Consider the following 13,603-nt stretch of genomic DNA (forward strand, 5'->3'; position numbering starts at 1 on the left):
GCAGCTGATGACGTCATCAGCATGTGACCGTGAAATGGGTCACATCTTCGGGCGCACTCATTTAGAAATACGCTAGTGTTCACACAAGACCTCAAAAAATGAATTGTGAACTCAGTACGACAATGCGTTAAATCAAAGTAAAAATACAGGGGCTTTCTTACTATGGTGATGGATGCTTTAAAATATATAAAGCACCAGAAATCCAATGCATAGAGCTCTACAAAAACGATTCGAAAGCCAGCGCTTAATGTGATCGGACTGCGCACTATGCAGCGCTAACCCACTTCTCAAGTGGCAACAAAATATGCGCACTTATCCTATTGCCAAGTGCTGCTTGAGTAGTGAGTGTGCAGAACAAATGATACAATGACATGTAATATATGAATATAATTGCACCCTGAAGCATCAATCCGAGTCACAGAAGTTCAAGATGCACACGATGCGAGTGGTCTGATACAAAACGCAGCAGCATAGCGCACTTATATATGTTTTGGACAGCCAACACTGACTCATCGCAATCGGATTTCAACGCATTTGCTTCCCCTGGAATTCAGGATCAGGAACAATACATGCTCCCATTTCAAGTTTACTTCTGTTCGTGCTGCAACTGTGGGCTTATGAGCTTGGCAAACTTCAGCGATTGATGTGATTCAGCTGGCCATTGAGCTGTCAAACGCTAGCTTGCTCTGCTAGTTGGGGGTTCATTTCAATTTTCAATGTTGAGGTTAGAGCACCACTTGTGCGAGCGGAGCGCATCACAGATTCACCTAAGAGGAAAATCGGCCATATGAGGAGACCAGGCTCTTTTACTATAGAAGATGCACGATGGCGACAGTCAAATCTTTAATTGCTACTCTCAGCTCCATTTAGAAAACGGCTGCCTCAGGGTTTGTGTATGAGACTCAGGACTGTCACAGCAATCCTCTGCACTTAGTAGTATCCTCCAGGTCAGCAGCGCATCTGAGCCTCTAGTGCTGAAAATGAGCCATAGCATGAGTCTTTCAAATATTCATCTGGATCATAAAACCCAGATGAAGCTGAACTGGCTGGCGTGAAGGTGTGTTCCTTCTAACTATCCACCACGCAGGATGTAGCCATCAGACAGGCTGAGCTTTCGAATACCTGGGCCTTTAAGAATCACGTTACACGGATTCGATAAACCGAATATATTGTCATATCCACATCATGGGCATCGAGATCACGAAAATGTGACGTTGAAATGTACAGATAGTGTGCATAGTCAACATCAAGGTGGTTTATTAGCAGTGCAATCCACGATGCATCCAAGTCAATTCCATACATTGGGAGCTTATATAATGATGTGACGTGTGTGCTTAATAGCACTGCAATGCCCGTGGATACGGACATTCTAATACGCCACAAATGGTAGCACCTAACTGAGGTCCATTGAACAGTGGAGGCATCAGCAGATGGCCCCACAAGGCCCCCGCGAATATAGTACGCTGGGCAGCGCCAACTAGAACGCATCATTTGATCCAAGTCCTGCGCATTATCCAAAGAGGCTCTCGGCGACCGAGCAATTGCGCAGGCGCACTGATCCTCGATTGCCCGAAGGCGACAGAACTGCATTACAATATTTCAAAAGCCAGAAAAGGAAGCCAGCGAACGGTCTGCTGGCTGAAACACAGCTTTGCGACAAATCAACGATAGGCAAGTGCTGGGCAGAATGTGATGCACATGTCCGCAGCGTCCAGCCGCGCGAGTGGATTTTGCCTGCTTGGGTCTACTCGACCGGTGATCGAAGCGCCTCACTGGAGGCAGATGTCGAAGAGAGTGAATACTACCAAGGCTAGAATGGAGGATGAATGGAGAAGAGGCTGCGGGCCTGCGGCCCATTGACCACAACGCCCTGAGTCTCGTGCTGACAGCGTGAGTGCGGTTTGAGAGTGTATTTTGGGCGTATGGCGACATTTGGCTCATGAGATATATATGAGACTCACCGCGATAACGATATCCTGGTCTACGCCGTGCACAGCGATGGGTGAGAGCCCGCCGTCGCCAGGAAATCGCAGAGAATGGCCTAGGGGTCGTCGAGGCCGTCGGGAGGTGTGCGGGCGGGCAGACAGCGCGGTTTGAATGCATGGGAGCGCACGGGAGAGAAGGCTGTGATCTGAGTCTGAGCACATGATCCACCGGTCGCGACTGCGGGAATTTATAGCGTCCTCGGATGCTGCTCCAACTTGAGCGCGACGCTATCTCCAGCCCGCTTATAAGCTCCCCCTGCCCCGCCAGTAGGCACTCGCCCTTGCGTCTTTCCATCGTCTACACCTACGACCATGTCTCAAGACCTCAAGCGCCGTGCTGACTCCCCCGGTGGTTCCTCGGGGGGCAACGTCGTCGATCACATCGCGGCTAACGGTGAGTCGCCCGAGGCTGACCCGTCCTGAATCCGTTCTGACGCTCTGGCGATCATCTAAGTGACGGACGATGTGGAGGCTTCGGCCAGGAGGGGAACCGCAAACGGAGAGCCTCATGTCATCAAGGTGCAGCCGTTGAAGCGGAGCGAGATGCAGGTATGCTGTTGCCTCCCTCTTTTTGCTGTCGTGCTTACCTACTTTCCCGCCTCAGCCCTCCTACGCCCAAGATCTTGGCACCTCTGAGGTCAGTCGCGTGTTGCATACCATTGGGTTTGTTAACGTGGATCTCTGTGTCTCAGGTCACCCATGGTGTATACGGTTCAATGATGCAGGCCTTGGGTTCCTGCATCGGTTTCTGCGGTGCTATTCCCTGCTGCCCGCTTCCCAGTCCGTTCCGCAACATTCCTCAAGGTTTGTCATACCGGTCATGGGTAGTCGTTTGTTCTAAATCTTGGAAAGGGTCCGTTGGGTTGGTCACCAGGTTCGGCAAATTCTACAAGTCGGTCGACCCTGGTCTTGTCCAGGTCAACCCGTGCACGGAAGGCGTTCGTATTGTCGATGTCAAAATCCAAATTGCCTCCATTGGCAGACAGAAGGTCATCACCCGTGACAATGTCGACGTCGACATGTGCGTTCTCAAACCTCTGATGCTGACTGTATTGCTGACACGTTTCTTAAGCGATTCGGTAATGTACTTCCAAATCACCAGCCCCTACCGCGCTGCCTTCGGCATTTCCGACCTCCGCCAGGCACTCATCGAGCGTGCTCAAACAACATTGCGCCACGTTGTCGGCGCGCGCGCTGTGCAGAGCGTCGTCACTGAGCGTGAAGCTATCGCGTTTGAGATCGCTGAGATCGTCGGTGACGTCGCCGACAAGTGGGGTGTTGCCATTGAGGGCATACTCATCAAAGACATCGTCTTCAGCCCTGAGGTCTCTGCGTCACTCTCCTCCGCTGCACAGCAGAAGCGCCTCGGAGAGAGCAAGGTCATCGCCGCTCGCGCTGAAGTTGACGCCGCTCGTCTCATGCGCCAGGCTGCGGACATCCTCGCTTCCCCTGCTGCGATGCAGATCCGTCAGCTCGAGGCGCTCCAGACAATGGCCAAGACCGCGAACAGCAAAGTTGTCTTCGTTCCCATGCAACTCCAAAGCGACATCGTTGGCCAGATGACGGCGCATCCCGTGGCATCGGGGTCTGGGTTGAGAGAAGAGACTGGAGAGGGGATCGGAGCAGCCGGCCGCGCTGGCTTGCTCAACAGCGTTTCTCAGATGTAAGATGATGGTTGCGATGTTGTGTGTTTGTCCCACATTGGTACCTTCTCTGGCCAAGATCTACGTGCTCTCGCTCTTCTTGCTTGCGTTCTGTAACCTCTTGACGATGCCTATGTAAGACAGGATACGTCGTGCTAATGTTTGTATGACCCTAGTAACGTTGAATATACCATTCGGACTCGGCCAATTAATTGTATACCGACTACATCAGGTTGTGTGGGATGCTACATATTCACTATCGTCTTGCCAACATCCAATTCAGTGATGCATTGCAGGTACGGCTAAAATGAGTGTAGTGAAGCCCTGCACAACGTTCGTGATTGCCAGTGAGCTGTTCTGAAAAGGACTCAGGTAGGTGTAAAAGTATTGCTCACTATTCCACACCAGAGACCAACATACAGCATCTCCCGCAGAACTCGAGCATGTGCAGCTTGGATGCGCGGATCGAGCACAGCCCTCTCAGGGCCAAATACAGGCGGACGGCGGCGTATGGTCGGACTGTCATGCTCGTTGCTGTTCTTCAAGATGTCGTCTTCACTGTGCTTCCTGTATACCTTCCTCGACCAGATATGTGTCCGAAGATGTGGATGCTGCGTCGACAGCGTGTCGTGTCTCTGCCGTGCATCGCGCGAGGATGACCCGATGCTGCTCGCGAGAGTAGACTCGACCGGAGACTCCACGAACGGTACAACAGCATCTATCGCAGGCTGCGCAGGACCGATATATACAGCGGGAATGTCTGTTCCCGCGTCCATCGCGACTGCTTCGGTGTTGACGTCGTCTCCCGCGTCCCACGGTGCGCGCTGAGACATACGTACCATCTCCACCTCATCTCCCTCACCCCTGTTCCGGCTGCTGGCGCAATTCGCATCATCAGGCTGCAGGACACGCCGCCAATGGGCAGCGGCTTCTTCATCCATGTCTGCCAGTTCCCACTCGCGCAGCTGCGTATGGCCACGGCCGAATACATCACTGCAGAATCTGCATGGAGAGCATGTTAGCACGCCCGCACATGCAGTTATGGTCAGCGTACCCCCTGATGCCGGAGTGTATCTGCATTAGTCCAAGCGTAACAAACGGCACTGAGAAAAGGCGCCATGCACGACTCCTCTCTGGTGGAGCGGGCAGCGACTCGATGAGCGCCAATCCAATAGCGAGCCCAACGAACGTGTATGTTAGGCCGCATGCATACCAATACAATTTTTTCGGCCAGTTGACGTTGGTCGATGCGAGGTTAAGGAAGCGTGCAAGGCTGACGGTCTCGAGCATCGTATATATTTCCTCGTAAACCGGGAGGAACTGCAGAGGTGAATGGCCCCATTACACATTTGGGAGGAAGTCAAGATAAAGAAAGTCAACGCACAGTATCGGGATGGGTATTCCAGGTCAGATCGCGGACCACCATGTCGCGCACGACGGGATCGAGTGGGAGCTCTTTTGTCACACCAGGCCGCAAGAACGTCGCTACCGCTCGCATACATTCTGCCCGTAACGGCTGCTCCGCCGGCGTTCTTGCGCCTCTATCTGCGGTACTGTTTGCACTTTCGCATAGCAGCGGCATTCCCAGCGCTGGCGGCATGTCGTCGCGCCAACGGGGAGAACCGGGGAAGTAGTTCGACTCCGTCCCAGCAGTCCCGCTGAAGTACAAGAACGAAGAATTGTGCGCGGAAGGTGTGGCAGGTGTATCGCCTATGTGACAGAGCGCATTGCGCTCGCTCTCCGCGACACGTTGGGCAGTCCGTGCGGGTGTCGGAAGCGCGAAGCGAAATTGCCGGGGGCCAGGGCTTGCTTTTTGTATTTCGGACGGAAGCTCAAAGAATCGTCGCCGGTAATCTTGGAACCAGACAACGAATTGGAGATTTTCCAGGGAATATTCCTGATACTATATGAGTGATGTGACAATCGGATCGTAGTCGATGGCCTACCTTGTGATACAAGTATGCTTCAAAGCTTCGAAGACTGCGTAACGAAAGGTTATCAAGGGATGAGAAAGCAAGGAAAGCCAGACAAAGGCAGTCTCAAGCTAGCGCTTGCATGTTATGATGGGATAGAGGATAGATATAGGGCCAAAGAGAGGAAACTCTGAGGTCTCTAACGATTGGTAAGATTTGCACGAACCTAATAGGATAGCAAGTGTCTCCCGCGAGGACGTTCGCAAGGGTGATGCCAGATAGTGGGGACTTTGGAATCATCATGGCTTTGAGACGTTGAAAGGGCACTGTGGACATTGTGCTCCATTTGGAGCCTAAGCTATCGCGCTGGATAGACATGTTACGTGATGCTGTGGAGATGTCGGTTCGGTGGACAGAATTTACAGATGGGCGAGGTTATGAGCAGGCGGAACCCACTCGAATTGTGGACGGCGGACGAACAAGATTGGTGCGGAAGGCGGGAACGAAGGGACGTACGGGTTGAAATAGTCTTCTGCAGCGATAGTCTCATGCTGTGACAATGGGCGGTTATGCTGCTAATACCTCGAATATATGCACCGTAACAATAAAAAAGAATGTTATGGGGCGGGAATCGATGGTTCCATTGGAAATGCCGTTAGTAGAGCTAACTGGAAGCTTTAGGTGATCAGAGATCTGAGCGATGGCGCCCCGCGCTGCTCGCGATCGCCGGGATGCGGCCCCTGCTGTTCTATATGCCGTAACGCTGTGTAGCAGAATATGTAGTGAAAACCGTCGGGGAAGAGACTCCGAATTAGTCAAACCCTCACCGCGAGGCACTGACTAAAAAAAAGTAATGCCCCCTCACACATCAACTCAGTGTCGGCTCCAACGAGGGCCATGCCAAGTTCTCTGTCGGGAGATGAGCCGTAGATCGGGGGTCAAAGACTTAGAGGCGATCATATCGCACCCCCCCCCGGTGTCTGTAGACAAACTTCATCAGGTATGTTTACTTTATGGAAGACCGCAATTCTACCGCATCTCAAACAATATGTGTCAGACTGCGCGTGTGAGTCAAAATTAGCATGTGCTCACCTAGACCGCATGTTGATCGTCCTGTCCAGTGTCATGCTGGCAGGCTGAAAGCAGCCAATCACGCTGATAGTCAGTACCAATCAAAGCCAGCTAGTTGCACGACAAAGTCGTCAGCCCATTACACATAGAGTAAGACGTCCGTCTTGCGACTCAGCTCCACACGTAGCCAAACAAGAGGAAAGGATGCTCTTGCCATGCATACGCCAATGTGTCAACAAAACATACATCGCGCCAATCCGCGTGATAATACAACACAAACTGAATCGTAATGCACATGAGAAGATGGCAGACGTACATCTAGCAAATCACTCAAGAACCTCTTCTTCAGTCTGCTCAATGACCTCGTCGATCCACAACTCAATTTCTTCCTTTGACTCTTCCTCCTCGTCCACGTCAATTTTCATTCCACGACGCCGGCGTTCCTCGACCACCTCTTCCTGTACCGTCGTGCGCCATGCATTCCACTCATCCACGAGACGCTTGCGCTGTGCGATTAGCTCGGCGCTGATATTGCTCTCCTCGGCAGCATCTTCCTCGTCGAATGCTCGGCTGTACTCCTTGAGATTTCGTCGGATCTGCCGCTGCTGCTCCTTTGTGAGCAGAGAACGCGGCCGTGGCCGCCATAGAAACTGCTTGAATCGATCCAGGATGTGTTTCTCGAGCTCCTGTCCGCGGAAGTCCCAGATAGCATAGCCATTTTCGAGCTAAAGATAATGTCGCATAAAGAGTGAGCTTAACATAGAACGATTTGAAATATACTACGTGATAGCTCACCGTGTGTCGCCATGCACTGGCACTCGTCGCCAAGTAGCGCCCACTGGGATCCCACTCTGCATCTGTCACAGCATAGTGATCGGCAGTACCGAGGTGCTGAATGCCACTACCCCATTCATCTTTTGACGGACCCTCCCGGCGACCGACATCGTCGGAAGTGAAGTCCAGATCCCAAAATTCGAGTTCGGACTTGCTCGACGACCCGATTGTCGCCAGAACAACATGCCGGCCCCGAGGAGACCAGCGCACAGTATTGCTAGTTCTTGAAGATAGTGTCCCTGATTTTGAATGTAAGCGTTATCGTCTGATATGCTGTCGCGAACACTCACGGAGCAGCTTGAAGTCGCCCTTCCCTCTGACGAGCTGATAGAAGCTAACATCGGTCTTGATCGTAATTCCGGGGCCAGGGTTGCCGAGATTCGGATCGCTACTAGATATAAGTGCGAATCTCTCGCCCTTCGGCTCCCAAGAGAAATCGGTCACTGCATCTAGATGCAAGTCATTATTCAGATGTTTGTGTATCTATGGCTTATAGCAACAAACCTTTGAGTTCAACAACTTCCACTGGGAAATCCTTTTCGCGGACACGGAAAATCTCCAAATTACAGAAGATTGACTTCTTTGTTTTCGTATGGCGATCTACCTTAACACACAGGAAATCCCCTTGGTTCTGCCAGTAGAGCCGGCACTATGAAGAAGCTGTGACGATAGTCGTTGGTTCGAGCATAAAACATGCGTACCTCCGTAACATTGAACAGGTTCTTCTGCCGTAGAATCGTCCGACTGGGGAAATTCATCAATGTCACACGCGCGGGCTGATTAGCAACCTCCGGCGTCCAGTAAGCTAACATATTTTCTTTCGGTTTTTTGCCGGTTTTTCCATTTGTCGCAGTCTTCGCTTCAGCGTCAGCCTCTTCGCGATCCTTATCGCCGTGGGGGCACCATTCGAAGTCGACAACACCCTCAATCTTGATACTCTTCTTTCCCTGCAGACCCATACTCGGAAGCTCATAAACGCTGATCTGTTGACCAGGAGTCACACGTGCAACAAATTTATCGTCTGCGCTCCATTTCAGTGCAGGCCACTGCAATTGTTTCTTCGTATCCTCGCCGTCGGGGTAGATTGTGGAGAACGTTCGGAGCAGGTTTCCGGTTCTGGCATCCCAGACAGCAATGTTGTTGCCTTCGTCTTCGGGAGAAAAAAATTGGGGGCCCTGCTGTGCGCCTTCGGGAACCAAAATGGGGTCGTGCGACCAGGTTACAACGTAGTTCTCGTTAGGGGAGAAGTCGATGAGCTTGACCATAGGGTGCGCAAAGCGCTGTTGCTTCCCCCACGATGCGCCACCCCAAAGCTGGACACCTTGACGATGGAGTGTCGCAAGATAGGTACCAAGTGGTGACCATGACACATACAGATCGGTCCAGTTCTAAAAAAAATGATTTGAGAAGGAGGGTTGTAAACGAGCTATGAGACGCACAGTTCTGCTGAATGCCACTTCACACTGAGACGGTTTTCCTTGCCAATGCATCTCAACGTCGTCACCACGGTAGGTAACATACTGATCTCTGCCTTGAGGATCACCCAACCAAGCGCGAAGGTGTTCCTGGATATACCAATGAGACCCGCAATCCAAGGGGGGCTACAATCGATTTACCTTGGACTTGTACTCCTCCTGTTCTGGCTCGATATACGCCTCTTCTATGCTTGCGTATCGCTCGATGTCCGTAAATCGATTGATTTGGAATGTATGCCTAGCATCAAAGGGGTAGCCGTGCATGGAGCTCAATGCAAACGCAGCATCATTGGCATTTTTGAACTCGATGAAGATATATCTGTATGACCACATGAACACAAGCAATTGCGATCGAAGTGGTGCCATACCCTTTGCTCTTTCCCGTCACCGCGTCCCAAGGCACTGTAATGTCGTCCGCTTTGATAGCGGCACCCTTACGCGAGAATTCTTTCGCAATCTTGACAAGCAGCTTGTCCAATTTCGATTTGTCAATGACTGGTACGCCGTCGACCACAATGATATTGTCAAAGCCCTCTTCATATTGCACTTGATATCTGCAACACTTCAGACAAAACAAATGTAGCATACAGGAAGGGACGCACTTTGCTTCTATGTCCGAATAATCGATTTCCTCATCCTCTTCAAAGTGGGTTCCGTTCACACCATTTACGCCGTTTGGGGCCATGGTTACTGCGATGTTTTGTTCAGCAGGTCGATGTCCTGGTGGTAATTACAAAGCCGAAAGAAAAACCGACAGCAAGAAAGGACACAGATTGCCCTCTTCCAATCGGTACAGAGATTTTAGCATTCAGTCACAGTCACATATGATCTGTCACAAATGTGAGACGCAGTCGCGCAATTGCGGGACCACATTACACTCAGAATTATGTATCAACAAGGTCCGCATCAGATAGGACAGCACACTTTCGATGACATGCAACAGAAAACGAGAGTATTACAGTTATAAAAAAACAAAACAACACAACTTGAACGGAGCGGGGAAATCGCGAGACGTGCGGTCGACTTTGTAACAAGAGCGGAGCTGTGAACACAACGATGCAATGCAAACGAAGACGTATGTAACAGATCTCGCATGCAGACATAGAACGCGACGACGAGGGCATAATGAACAAGACTACGGGCGACGCGGGACCGGGAGTGCGAGAAGAACGTGGACAGGAACGGATAGTAGAGCCTAGAAATGAATTCATTGACGAAAAGAAGAGCGATCGCAGTCCGATATGACAAAACCAGACGGAAATGTGAATGAACGAATTTGATAGAGATATGGGATATTGAACACGATATTTCGACCTCCAGAGATTAACTCATGGCGACGACGGCAGCGTATGCGCGCTTTCACCGCCCTTCCACATCCCTGGACTATTGTTGAGGTCCAGACTAGCGAGTGTACCATTCAGGTCTTGAATGATATCGTGTTCATGTTCTTGGCCTATGTATTGATCTTGGCCGTGTGAACCTGTTCGCGAAATGTCCGGCCTAGAGATATGTGTCTCTTGCCTAGAAGATGCCCGGCTCTGCTGAAATGGCGACGTCGTAGAGGTCGTCTCCCCTAGCAATGAGTTGAACCGCTGCGACGCGCTCGGAGGACGGATGTTCGGCAAGGTCGTTGGAGAGGCTTTTCCACCACTCTGCGCTGCCTTGTCATCCTGCATTGAAGTGTACCACGACGAAAAGCCCTTTGATGGATTTACAAACGGTTGCGGCTGGACAGAATTCAACTCCTGATTCTTCGCGCCATCACCAAGATAATTGGGGTCAGGTGAGAAAGGCGAGAAGGTAGATGACGATGCGGTGTTACTACTCTGCTGACTGAGCCCAAATATCGGTGGCTTGAACGCGGCCGCGATAGCTGAACGGGGAGCTTGTACGTACACGGCGGAAGCGATGGCAGAAGTGTCGATTACAGGCGGTGGCGGTGGCTGTCCTACTGTGCCATTGCTGAGGACGTGCGTAAGACCGAATTTCTCCAAGAGCTGGAGGGCCTGATCTGGAGTCAACGCCGGACTGTTTTGGACAGTAGCCTGAGTTTGATATTGGGCTTGAAAAGCGGCGGCTTGAGCGGCCTGTGCTGCAGCTTGGGCAGCTTTATCTATATGAAAGGTCAGGTACGAGAAAGGGTCGAGAGAGGTAATAACGTACATTGACTGCGCCCCCAACTTAACCTAATCCTACTACCACCAATGGGAAAGCCTTGCATCTTCTCGATAGCCCTTTCTGCATCCGGCTTACGAACAAATTGTACAAACCCGCAATGTTTACCGACAGGAACCTTCACCTGAACCGAGAATGTTAGCGGATTGATTCGACATCGCGTCGCAAATGTCACTCACATAGTGTATGTCACCGAACGGTGCGAAGAATGTCCTTAGTGTTTCCTCAGATATCAGTGGCGACAAGCCTCCGACAAATACGGTAGTGTTGTATGGGTCAGACGACGTGAGCTGCTCGCCATTGGGGCCGATGAGGTTGGACAAGATTGCTCGAGCCTGCGCGTGGTGCTTCCAGGACTCCTCCGAGATATTGTACTTCTGCGCCATAGCCTGGTCATGGGTGGTTTGGGCAAATGGGGCAGACACAGACGGTGCGCCTCCATTGGTTGAAGAACTGGACCCAGAGCTGCCACCATTGCCGTACTGTGCTGCTACTTTGAGAGCGTCGTCAGACGAAGTAGAAGCCAATGTTGCGGAGGAAGTCGTGCTAGACCCAGAACTTAACGACGGCGCTGAGAGGGAGGAATTGGAGGTGGAATTGGAAACAGTATGTCCATTCGACGTAGAAGAAGCCGACCCGGCTAATGGAGCAGACACACTCTTCGTCTGGTTGTTGCTAGGAACAGGCAACGCAATGGTAACCTGGCCTTGCTGGTCGGGCATCACAGCAGCTGGAGGGGGGACAAGAGGGAACGACATCTGAGCGAGTTCCAGACTAGTCATCCCCGGCGCCGGCTTGAATTTGGCGGTGGCAGGCGAGATGCGCACTGAAAGTTTCCACATAATCAGTAAGGCGTCACAATGAGATAGGGGTATACATACTGGGTCGTGAGAGGCAGTAGAGGCCATGCATCTCTATCAACGCGCGTTGCTGATCTGTTTCATCCGTGAACCTGTTTCGGCGAACAATGGGTCAATTCGTGGCGTGGAAATCAGAAGAATAAGCGCACCTGACGAAGCCATATCCCCGCGATACACCTGTTACCGGATCCAGCATGATTTTGGCACTCTTGCAACTGAGAAAAGGGCGGATAAAGCGAGGTTCCCTATCGTTGCGCAGGCCAAGCACTGGGTTACGGAAGACCGCTACGAGATCTGAGTTGGACACCTCTGGAGCAAGGTCACCGACGAAGATGCTATATTCTTTGGGATACTGAGGATTCTGTCCAGTTTGGAGAGTGGCGGTCTGTCCCGGAAGCGCAGATGCTACCGGTGGAGAGGGGATAGACGATGTCCAATTCAACGAAAAGGGTTTCGAGGAATTTGGCATTATCATTGCGGGCGAGTTACTGCTGCTGTTAATCTGCGAGAGAACAGACGCGGCATGGGCCTGAGATGGAAATGTGAGGAAGCAGTAACCTGGGTTGTTCGCCTGTTGACCAGTGACAGTATCCGGTGGAGGACGCGGGACTTTGATGTTAACGGGATCCCAACCCATGAGGTTACAAACCTGCTTAGCATATTCTTCGTCCATCCAGGGTTCTAGTTCGCCCCACCAAAGAGTAGAGCGGGACGAATTCGTGGGGGATTGGGATTGCGCGTGCGAGGAACTAGGCTGATGGTGTGGCTGATGCTGAATATGGCGGGTTAGATATAAATCACGCGTATCTGGTGTAGATGAGAGGAGAGGAGACGTGTAATGCTCTTGGACGGGGGGACCGCGAGGAGGAGGCGGGGTATGATGGTTGTGGTTGTGGACGAAGGGAGAGAGGGATTGTTGAACTTGAACATGAGATGCCACACCGCCGCCTTCGGAGGTATGCTTGTTGACGTTCGTTGCCGAAAGTGTGGCCGGCTTTGAAGTCCAGCTGTCACCAGCCCCGCCGACGCCGATGTCCTGCGAGGCATTGTGCATCCGGGGAGCAACAAAGGAGGAATATCCGGCGCCGGAGCCAGAGACATTCTGCGCCGTCGATGTCAAAGGCCGGCGATCGGCCGAGAAGGGTGGCGGCGGTGACGAGACGTAGTAGTTGGCCGGAAGAAGGCGCGAGGACGGGTCGCGCAGGCTGTCGGGCAGTCGGTTATCGCGAAAGCTGGTCAGCTCGCGCATGCTAGGACCAAAGTCCCGCGACGAGCCATGGGCGGTATGATCGCTGATTCCCCGGCCGTCGAAGAGAGAAAGGTCAAAGTCGTGTGGAAGTCCATCGGGACGTGACATGTCAAGAGGGGCGTGGAGATCGAAGCAAGATCAGAAATGGGCGGCCTGGTGTTTTCTTTTTCTTTTTCTTTTGTTTCGTTTTTGCTTTCTGTCGCCTTGTAACGCAAAAGGGACGAAGGACTTGAACCGACAGCGAGGAAAAGACAATGCAGAGATGAGCACTAGAGCTATACGCAAACGACAGCGACTCGGAAAGAAGAAAGAATTTCGACAGCGATGCGAGATGACGAAAGGTGACCCGGTGGGTCAATGTACTGTAAACAAGAACCCTCTAGCTGTTGGGAGGAAGG

At 51.9% G+C, this 13,603-nt stretch overlaps 4 protein-coding genes across 4 annotated transcripts; 1 reads left to right on the top strand and 3 right to left on the bottom strand.

The window, feature by feature from the left end:
• Positions 1-2,297: 2,297 nt before the first annotated feature.
• On the top strand, positions 2,298-3,652 carry FIBRA_05490 (uncharacterized protein; the record flags this gene model as incomplete). Its single annotated transcript, XM_012327254.1, has 6 exons — positions 2,298-2,379; positions 2,440-2,534; positions 2,590-2,622; positions 2,678-2,789; positions 2,838-3,006; positions 3,058-3,652. 6 exons carry the CDS (start codon positions 2,298-2,300, stop codon positions 3,650-3,652), a joined length of 1,086 nt encoding a protein of 361 aa, XP_012182644.1.
• Positions 3,653-3,996: 344 nt separating this feature from the next.
• FIBRA_05491 (uncharacterized protein) lies at positions 3,997-5,877 on the bottom strand (the record flags this gene model as incomplete). Its single annotated transcript, XM_012327255.1, has 5 exons — positions 3,997-4,630; positions 4,683-4,948; positions 5,013-5,525; positions 5,575-5,608; positions 5,768-5,877. The coding sequence occupies 5 exons, from the start codon at positions 5,875-5,877 to the stop codon at positions 3,997-3,999; spliced, it is 1,557 nt and encodes a 518-aa protein (XP_012182645.1).
• A 1,061-nt stretch (positions 5,878-6,938) lies between these two features.
• FIBRA_05492 (uncharacterized protein) lies at positions 6,939-9,606 on the bottom strand (the record flags this gene model as incomplete). Its single annotated transcript, XM_012327256.1, has 9 exons — positions 6,939-7,337; positions 7,408-7,685; positions 7,737-7,895; positions 7,951-8,095; positions 8,148-8,834; positions 8,886-9,011; positions 9,063-9,240; positions 9,290-9,475; positions 9,524-9,606. The coding sequence occupies 9 exons, from the start codon at positions 9,604-9,606 to the stop codon at positions 6,939-6,941; spliced, it is 2,241 nt and encodes a 746-aa protein (XP_012182646.1).
• Positions 9,607-10,249: 643 nt separating this feature from the next.
• On the bottom strand, positions 10,250-13,313 carry FIBRA_05493 (uncharacterized protein; the record flags this gene model as incomplete). Its single annotated transcript, XM_012327257.1, has 5 exons — positions 10,250-11,034; positions 11,085-11,220; positions 11,276-11,922; positions 11,978-12,048; positions 12,106-13,313. The coding sequence occupies 5 exons, from the start codon at positions 13,311-13,313 to the stop codon at positions 10,250-10,252; spliced, it is 2,847 nt and encodes a 948-aa protein (XP_012182647.1).
• Positions 13,314-13,603: the final 290 nt, after the last annotated feature.

This window comes from Fibroporia radiculosa, assembly GCF_000313525.1.
Source record: "Fibroporia radiculosa TFFH 294 genomic supercontigs, scaffold4577, whole genome shotgun sequence".
NCBI lineage: Eukaryota > Fungi > Basidiomycota > Agaricomycetes > Polyporales > Fibroporiaceae > Fibroporia > Fibroporia radiculosa.